Below are 9,434 nucleotides of genomic sequence, written 5' to 3'. Positions count from 1 at the left end.
CTTTGTTGTATAGCGACTGAGTCTGCTTATAAGAGAACTACTACAACTAAATAAAAAAAAAAAAAACTTATAAAAGAATGACAGAAAACCACACAAACAGAAACTTCTCTTGAGTAATCTAATCTACTTCATATAGTGTTCCCACAGCCCCCCTTGATTTGCGGGCCCCCCCCCCTTTGCCCCTCTTCCCCCCAGCCGGCCAACCTCCCGGGGCCCCTCCTCCCCCCAGCCAGCCAACCTCCCAGGGTCCCTCCTCCCAGGGGGTCAACCTCCTGGGGCCCTTCCTCCCGGCCAGCCAACCTTTTGGGCCCCCCCCCCCCCCAAGGCCGGCCAATTTCCCACAGCCCTGATCACCAGGATCACTGGCCAGGCAGAGGGACCCCACCCATGCACAAAGTCGCTCACTGGACCTCTAGTATGCATATAACTTCTTTGGTTAATCTGTCTCCACCCACGCCTTCCCTCTGAGATTCACTGGTCTGTTCCATGCTTTTCTGTCTCTGGATCTATTTTGTTCCTTTCTTAGCAATACTTTTTTCCTTTCTTAATAATACCTTTAGCCTGACTGAAATACAATAAAGTATGTATAATCCTAACTAAATTCATTTTCCCCTTGAGAGTTAGGAAAACAAGTCAGATAAATATTATACAAAAGACAATAAAACCAAAGATTTGATTACATTTATTAATGGTTTCAGGCCATTATCAGGATCTTACCATCATCCTAAATTGCTCCAGCTCTTGAAAATTTAAGTCAAATATCCCTCTCTAACCACATACCCCCTTTATACCCAGCATATCTGTTCTTGAAGCTCATCAGGAAATCAGATCAATGAGCCTTCCACCTTTCAGTCCTCTCCTATTTTCACTCCTACCCTGTGTTAAGCTCTACTCTACCTGTCAGTTTAATCATGCTCACACCCAAACCTTCAGTTCTCTTGCCCCCAAATTCCTGTCACACCTGCCCTATCAATCCTACTTCCTTATAGACATCTCCTATATGGATGTCCTAGGTATACAAATTCAAAAAAACTGTCCAAACTGAACTTATCAACTCTCTCCCAAGACTTGCTGCTGCTTCTATATTTAATATCTCAGTGAATAACATCAAAAATCATTCCACTGGCCCAGCCCAGAAACCCAGGAGTCACATTTGATTCCACCCTCTCTTTGAAACTCTCATATGGGTCACCAGAACCAATGAAAAAAAAACAAAAACAAAAACAATCCGTCAGAAAATCAGAGGCTCTCGCCAATGTACATTACTCTACATAACAAAATTTCCACCATCTCCACCTCACCCATAACTCTATTCTTTGCCTGTACCACAACCCTTCCAGAAGATGTCTCCATTCCTTCATCCAAGGTGAAGCTACCTAGATCAGTGCTTCTAAAACACTAGTGGCAGGCTTTTGTAAAATACAATAAAAATGAATTACTAGGCAAGTGAATTTTTTTCAAAAGACATACAAAAAAATAGTACAATTTTATTAAATCCAAATGACAAAAAAATTAGTCAAACTGACATATCTATTTCTAAATGTTCATTTTCAATTGCTATAGGTATATAGTTAAGGACCAGTAACAAACAAAAACACTAAACCAGACCACAGCTGGCCCCTACCTCTAATCTGTTTCCTTTGTTTGCATTAATTTTCTCATTATAACACTATTCCCTAACTAACGTGCAGCCTTAACTTGAGCCTTAACCTAAACCTTTCTATTCTATCAGAGATTTACTTAACATGCATTTAGCTCACTTTAGTGATCAAAAGAACACAAACCAACACATAGTTCTACCTGTTTTCTCTCTGCTTTATATCCCTCTCTCCTTAATCTCCTCATTTCTAATTAATAACCTGGGTGCCCTTCTCCCCTCTGAAATAATGGAATCCGCTCCTCTATCAATTCTGCCTTCTCGGCACATGGAAAAGCAAGATGCATAAAAGTTCGACAAGAAAATTTCAAAATGCCTCTACAATTAACAAAATTACTTTCACATAAAAACTTCTCAATGAATCTAATCCAAAACAGGGGACAATATTGAATTAGAATATAATGTCTACACATCATACACTTGCTATGGAATAAGCACTCTCATATGGAGATTATACTAAATAACATTAGAGTCACAATTAACAGATGAATCCACAATTACATCTTGTGAAGTAAAGCAAATCTTCTATTAAACAGGCATTTCTAATTTTATTTGAGCAATAACGGAAAGAAAACATTGATCATAATGAAATCAGTCAAGTATATAAGCAATTGTACTTACGTGTTAGATGGAAGATTCCATCACAGGCACTAATATGAGATAAAAAGGCATTTCCCAGGCCTTGTCCTTGGTGAGCTCCTTTTACAAGACCAGCAATATCCACTACATTTAGAAAGGCAGGAATTTTACTGAGAAAAAAAAACAAAAGATGGTTTTATTGTAAAACAGTACTAAGAGCCTATTTATGATTGCCCTGGCAGGTGTGGCTCAGTTGGTCAGGCATCATCCCACGCACCAAAAGGTTGCTGGTTCAATCCCTGGTCAGGGTACATGCCTGGTTGCAGGCTCCATCCCCAGCAGGGGGTGTACAGGCGGCAGCCAATTGATGTTCTGCTCTCACATCAATGTTTGTCTTTCTCTCTCCCTCTCCCTTCCTCTCTCTCTCTCTAAAAAAAAAGAAAAAAAATTCAACAAAATTATATTTTTTTAAAAAGAAACCTATTAATTAACCAAATGGATTTCCCAAACATTTTACATGAATTAAGTCTTTCTTTTCTTTTTTAATTTCTTGTTTATTGATTTGAGAGAGACAGTAGGGAAGAGAAAGAGAGATAGAAACATCAATTTGCTGTTCCACTACTTATACATTCATTGGTTGCTTCTTGTATATGCTCTAACTGGGGAGTGAACCCACAACCTTTGCGTATTGGGATGACACTCTACCCTATTAAGCCACCTGGCCAGGGCCTAATTCTTTCCTTTCTAAAATAATGTTTAGAAGACTCTTAATAATGATTTAATAAATAAATAACAAAAACAAAACAAAAAAGAAATAATTTTTTAGTACATTAGGACTTTCTTACCTAGGTAAGTGTTATAAAGCAGAGTAGCTGTTTTTATTGTGTCTCTAAAGATTAAAACATATTATCATATTCTAATTGGCATATACACCTGCACATGCACACACACGCACACACACGCAGTAGAGAACATTTAAAGAGTATACTGATTCAATGCAAGGTAATCATCATAGAATAAGCCACCGTACCTTGTGTCAGGCATTGGACTAAATGCTTTACATGCATTATCATTTCAATGTTCAAAACAATTCTATCAGGTAGGTGTTATTTATTAAGCCTACTTTACAGATGAGGAAATTAAGCCTTAGAGCAATTAAAAAACCAGTTGTGGGGATTCAAACACAGGATATCTGGGTTCACATTTAATCACCATATAGATTATATAGCCCAAAACTGCATGTAATGATGTGATCCAGTTACCATAGTAATAATCCAGTTGTTAACAACAGCAACCAAATTAAACATATATACAAAATAACCTTTGCTTTGCTCAAAGTAAAGTCACAGTTCACACAAATCAGAAACCAAGTTAGAGCCGAAACCGGTTTGGCTCAGTGGATAGAGCGTCGGCCTGCGGACTGAGGGGTCCTGGGTTCGATTCCGGTCGAGGGCATGTACCTGGGTTGCGGGCACAACCCCGGTGGGAGATGTGCAGGAGGCAGCTGATCGATGTTTCTCTCTCATCGATGTTTCTAACTCCCTATCTCTCTCCCTTCCTCTCTGTAAAAAATCAATAAAATATATTTAAAAAAAAAAAAAAAAAGAAACCAAGTTAGGAAAACCAGTCAGCTATAAGAAATGGAAATTAAGGTATATGAGTAAATAAAGTTTTCAACATCACATGACGAAGGTGTATGCTAGAGTTGTATGTATGTATGTATTCTCTGTCAATTTTTAAAGAGTATTCATTTTTTAGAATGTCAGTTTCACCATATGATAAAATACAACATGAAAGTTCCACAAAATACTTCCCTATTATCTGCATGGAAAATGAATCCTTTAAAAGTAATTGTTCCATAAAAAATTTTTATACAGATAGTAATTACTTGGCAATTGTTATCAGCAAATCCACAAGAAATACACACAAAATGTGGTTAGTTTTTTTTGTTGGATATTGTGGTTGCCTTCCCAGAATCCTTTGCTCCTTCTCTTGGTAACTATATTGATTTTCATTTGGCTAGCCAAACCTCCGCAAGGTATCCCAGAGCTTTGGAGAAGCTGGCTCTACCCCTACCTCTAAAAGGGTGGCATATACTTTAGGCCTATACCAGGCAGTTTAATCTCCTCCCCTAGGCATGATTAATGATTCTAAGACCTTCACCTTGCCCCATTTGCCTAGAAAGACTTAAGGAGGTTTGCCAAAGGGGCTTAGCAGTGTTCTGGCTCATGAGTCTTCTGAGAGAGCTTCTAGAAGCAAACCCCTCATCCTCCACTCTGAATGAACATGGATGAGAAAGTATCCAAGTCCAAGATTTGAGACACAGCCTATGACCACAAGGAGGAAGCAATCTTATGATCAAGCTGATAAAGAAAGTAAAATGGAAAGAGAAAAGACACCAATTCTACACAATTGAGTTACTGAAACCAACACTAAACATCATGCTACCTATTATAAAACAACTAGGGGCCCAGTGCACAAATTCGTGCACCTTGAAAGGAACTGTAGGCCACGAGGCTGCAGTGGGCACAGGGCCAGGTCTCAGCCCACCCTCCATGCCCCCGCCCAGCCCCCAGTCCCCTGTCTGCCAGCAGCCCCGCTCCCACCGCCACCACTCCCACGTGCTGACAGCGCCAGCCCCGCTTGCACTGACAGTGTGGAGCAATTGGGGCCAGCGCCGTCAGCAGGTGTGAGAAGAGGCTGCTGCCCCGATCACCCCTTAGGAGAAGGGGGAGGTGGAGAAGTCCTCAGGAGTGATCGGGGCTGGCAGCTGCCACTTGCACCCGCTGACGGCGCCGAGCAATCAGGATTGGCGCTGGGCACCAGCAGCGGGTGCAAGCAGCAGCACTGGCTGTGGGTGCGAGTGGGGTCAGTGTCGGCAGTGGATGCAAGCGGAGGTTCCGAGCACTGGGCAGGATCACGGTGCGCAGGAGCAAAGAATTTTCAGTAATCACCAGAGGCTCGCCTGGATGACAGTGACCGGCGCCCCCGCTCACCTGCTCCACTATCCCACCGCAGCCACCGCCTGTCATGCTCCGTGCGCACCCCTTGGTGGTCAGTGCACGTCATAGCAACCTGTTGTTTGGTTGTTCGGTTGTTCCACCATTCAATCTACTTGCATATTAACCTTTTATTATATAGGATATGTTGAAGTCAATATGTTAAGTACAACCAAACTTATCCTAAGTGATATTTCTAAAAATTAAAACCACCCATATGATAAATATAAAGTTCAGTAGCATAGATATGAGTGAAAAAGCACTGAATTTGAAATGAGAAGCCTTGGGTTCTATTCCTGGTTGACATTAACTATGTGTAGTCTTGAGCAAATCATTTCACCTTTCTGGGGTTCCTTTTATAAGGAAACTAAACAGGACAATCTATAGTTCTAAGATTCTATATTGTAATGAAAATTAGTTTCTTAATTCTGATTCTAGATTTAAGGTTTAAACTAGTAACACAACATCTAAAAACAAAACAAACAAACAAAAAAACTGGCCATAGCTGGTTTGGCTCAGTGGATAGAGTGCGGATTGAAGGGTCCCGGATTTGATTCTGGTCAAGGGCACATGCCTGGGTTGTGGGCTCAATCCCCAGTAGGGGATGTGCAGGAGGCAGCCAATCAATGATTCTCTCTCATCATTGATATTTCTATCTCTCTCTCCCTTTCCTTTACTCTCTGAAATCAATCCTATATAATAAAAGCCTAACATGCTAACTGTCCGGTCATCCATTCAACCAAAGTGTAATATGCTAATGATATGCTAAGGCCGTTCAACCTCTTGCTATGACGTGCACTGACCACCAGGGGGCAGATGCTCCGACTGGTAGGTTAGCTTGCTGCTGGGGTCAGGCCGATAGGGACTGAGAGAGACAGGCCAGCCATGCCCTGGAGCCCTCCCGCAGTCCCTGTCTGGCTGGCCAACTTCCCATGTCCCTCCCCAGTCTCGATTGTGCACCAGTGGGGGTCCCTCAGCCTGGCCTGCACCCTCTCACAATCCGGGACCCCTCGGGGATGTCAGAGAGCCAGTTTCGGACTGATCCCACAGGCCAGGCTGAGGGACCACACTGGTGCACAAATTTGTGCACCGGGCCTCTAGTAAAACTATTAAAAAAACCCAAAAAACTTGAGTACTAATTCAAGGATATTTGATGACTATACAGATAATTTCATGACTATTTGAGCAAAATAATGTTCTTATAAACTTTCTTGACACTAAAACAATAAAGCTAAAAATCTTTTTAATCACTATAATATAATGAACGCAGAATACGAAAAATATTTATATGTTTTTCTTCAATAGAAACAGGTTGAATAGGATATTCCTTCATCAAAAAAATCTAAGCCCTGGCCAGGTGGCTCAGTTGGTTGGAACGTCATCCCATACACCAAAAGGTTGAAAGTTCAACTCCCAGTCAGGGCATATACCTAGGTTGCAGGTTAAATCCCTGGTCAGGGTGTATATGGGAGGCAACTGATCAATGTTTCTCTCTCTGTTCCTCTCTCTAAAAATCAATAAAAACATATCCTCAGGTGGAGATTTAAAAAAGAACAAAAAACTAAAATCTCACAATATAGCAGAGAAGTTTGGGGTAGTAAGAAAAAGTAGTTTGAATCATCGTCAATTTTTTATTTGCTTGACCAGAGAGGCCAAAATCCATAAAGGTATTTAGTCAATGTTCATTACTAAAGGGAAAGCCAGGGGAAATTTTAAGAATTAATTTCCTCATTGCCAAAAATTTCAATAAATCTTAAGTCCAAGAGCTTAAAAATTATTCTCTTCATGTTTCTGAAAATTTTCAGCAATGTCACATGATCACACAGTCTGGCAGTGGCAAGGGCCCAAACAAAGAGAGAGACAGAGTGGGGAGAGAAGGCAGCGCAACAGTAACTGGGGCATTATCCAGGGTCCAAATCAGGAGACAACCCATTAGGATTAAGAGACTGGCTACATTATAAAGCACATTATTGGGACAACTGGAGAAATCTAAATGGAACTGGTGAATTAAGATGGTAATATTCGATCGATGTTAATGTCCTGATTTTGATGGATTTACTGTGGTTATGTAGGAAAGTGTCTGTATTTCATAAATACAAACTGAAGAACTGAAGTGCAATGTGGCATCAAGTCTGTGACTTATTCTCAAAGGTATGGAGAAATTTACATGAAGGGTATATAAGCATTCTAAGTGTAATTCTGTAGCTTTTATATAAATTTGAAATCATTTAAAAATAAAACATTTTTAAAAAGGACACCAAAGTTACCTTAAGGAACTAATTTGAGGGATATAATTTGAGCTCAATGACTGTGATAGATTGTAACTGATTAACAGTGATATGAATAAAGAGGAGAAAGCACTTCCTTATAGTAGAATGAATGCCAACTAATAAATGAAGAAGAAATTATAGAATTACAAAATCACTATGTGACAATCATCAGAGTAATAATCAAAAAATCAATTAATGCTAAAACTAGTGGATGGAAGTTGGAGAAGTAAATGAATTTGGTATATATTTTGTAGTTAGAACTCATAGGAATTACTAATAGATTGAATGTAGGGGAGAAAAAAGAGGAATCAAGGATAAATCTTGAGTCTTGACTTAAGCAACTAGAAAAATAATAGTGCCACTTAATGAATCACAAGTCTTAAGGAAGAACTATTGTGACACAGGCAGAGTGAAATCAAGAGGTCCATTTTGGATATGTCAAATCTGAGGCACCCAAGTGTCAATTTCAAGAAGGCAGTTAGATACATATCTGGAGTTCAGCAGAATTCAGAGCTAGAGACAAAAACTTGGGATTTACTCAAAATAATGCAAAGCTAAAATCAAACTAAATTCTCAATAAAAGGGAAAGATAGTGTATATTTATATAATAATTATGGTTTACTTCATGTTTTTAAATCTAGAAAAAGATTAATAATACCCCAAGTAAAAAAGTATCCTATTTCTGTAAGTACATGTGCACACATTCAGGGGAAAATGGAAAAATATACCTCCAATGTATTTACTATATCAAGGTAAAAGTATAGGTGATTTTTATTCCTCTCTTTATACATTTCCATATTGTCTGAACCTCCTACAAGAAACTTGTATTATCTTATTTTTTATAATTAAAGAAATAATTCATACTTGTTATAAAAATTTCAAATACAGAGGAATTTAAAAAATGAAGTAAAAATCACCTTAAAATCCCATTACCCAGAGATAACCATCAAGTAATTTTTGATCTTCATACATTTTCCTATGAACATACACATAAATGTATAATTTTACATAAATGAGATCATATAAGATTAATTACTCCCTCTATTTCATATTCCCCAGAAAAAATAACTGCAATTGTTAACAACCAGATGTATACTTTTTCACCCTTGTCCATGCTCTGCTTTACTTTGCAACCCAAAACAATACTGCTATATTAATTTTGGGAAATAAAACTTTCTACATGATTTTAAATATATCACTAACAGATATTTAGTCAGTTTATACAGGGCGACCAAATAAAAAATGGCATAAAGATTTTCTTACCTTACTGGTTTGTGGTACTGGCAAAGAAAATCAAACCTTTCATCTGGCACAGGTACTCTGCTCTCATTGGGGTCAATAGTGCAAAACGGGAAGTTCTCTGCTGAAGCCTGACTATTGGTTAATACATTGAAGAACGTAGATTTCCTAAAATGAATAAAAACAATTGAATCAATTCTTAGGCTAAGACTGAGAAAAAATTATCTCTCTAATTTCAATGCTCAAATAAGATTTATGAGGATTTATAAAACCAATCTGGGATGCAGGTGAGGAGGAAGAATACAATTTTTCTAACAGAAATTGATGAAATTTACAACAATGCCGCTCATGATGTATAATTAGGTTATGTTCCTATCTCAGTGTATTTGGAACTTGAAAAGCATTTTCCCAAAGAATCTTTGTTATAAATGATAGCTAGTCCCATATCACAGCACAAATCTATTTAATTCCTATAGTACCTGGTAGTACCAATTTATCACTTCACCTATATCTAATATAATCTTCTCTAGCATAAATGTAGATAGATGTGTATCTAGTTAGGTCAATCACTTCCTAAGCATTCTGAACTGAGAACTAGGTGCTAATTGTCTAATAGGAAATGGGAGATTAGAACTTGGACTTCCTTCTAATTATTAGTACATAACGATTACTGCTAAGTCTAGAATTGTG

The 9,434-nt window shown here is 38.7% G+C and overlaps 1 protein-coding gene across 6 annotated transcripts in view; it reads right to left on the bottom strand.

The window, feature by feature from the left end:
- OLA1 (Obg like ATPase 1) overlaps positions 1-9,434 on the bottom strand; it is a 157,629-nt gene that overhangs the window by 123,318 nt on the left and 24,877 nt on the right. For all 6 annotated transcript variants that reach the window (XM_006083107.3, XM_006083108.3, XM_023744770.1 and 3 more), the window contains 2 exons: positions 8,769-8,912; positions 2,279-2,406 (listed from right to left, as the gene is read on the bottom strand). In XM_006083107.3, the coding sequence (XP_006083169.3) occupies positions 2,279-2,406; positions 8,769-8,912 (272 nt within the window). The remainder of the gene's footprint in view (positions 1-2,278; positions 2,407-8,768; positions 8,913-9,434) is intronic.

The sequence above is a fragment of the Myotis lucifugus genome, unplaced genomic scaffold (assembly GCF_000147115.1).
Source record: "Myotis lucifugus unplaced genomic scaffold, Myoluc2.0 scaffold_5, whole genome shotgun sequence".
Classification (NCBI taxonomy): Eukaryota; Metazoa; Chordata; class Mammalia; order Chiroptera; family Vespertilionidae; genus Myotis; species Myotis lucifugus.
This window is presented reverse-complemented; position numbering and strand designations above follow the sequence as displayed.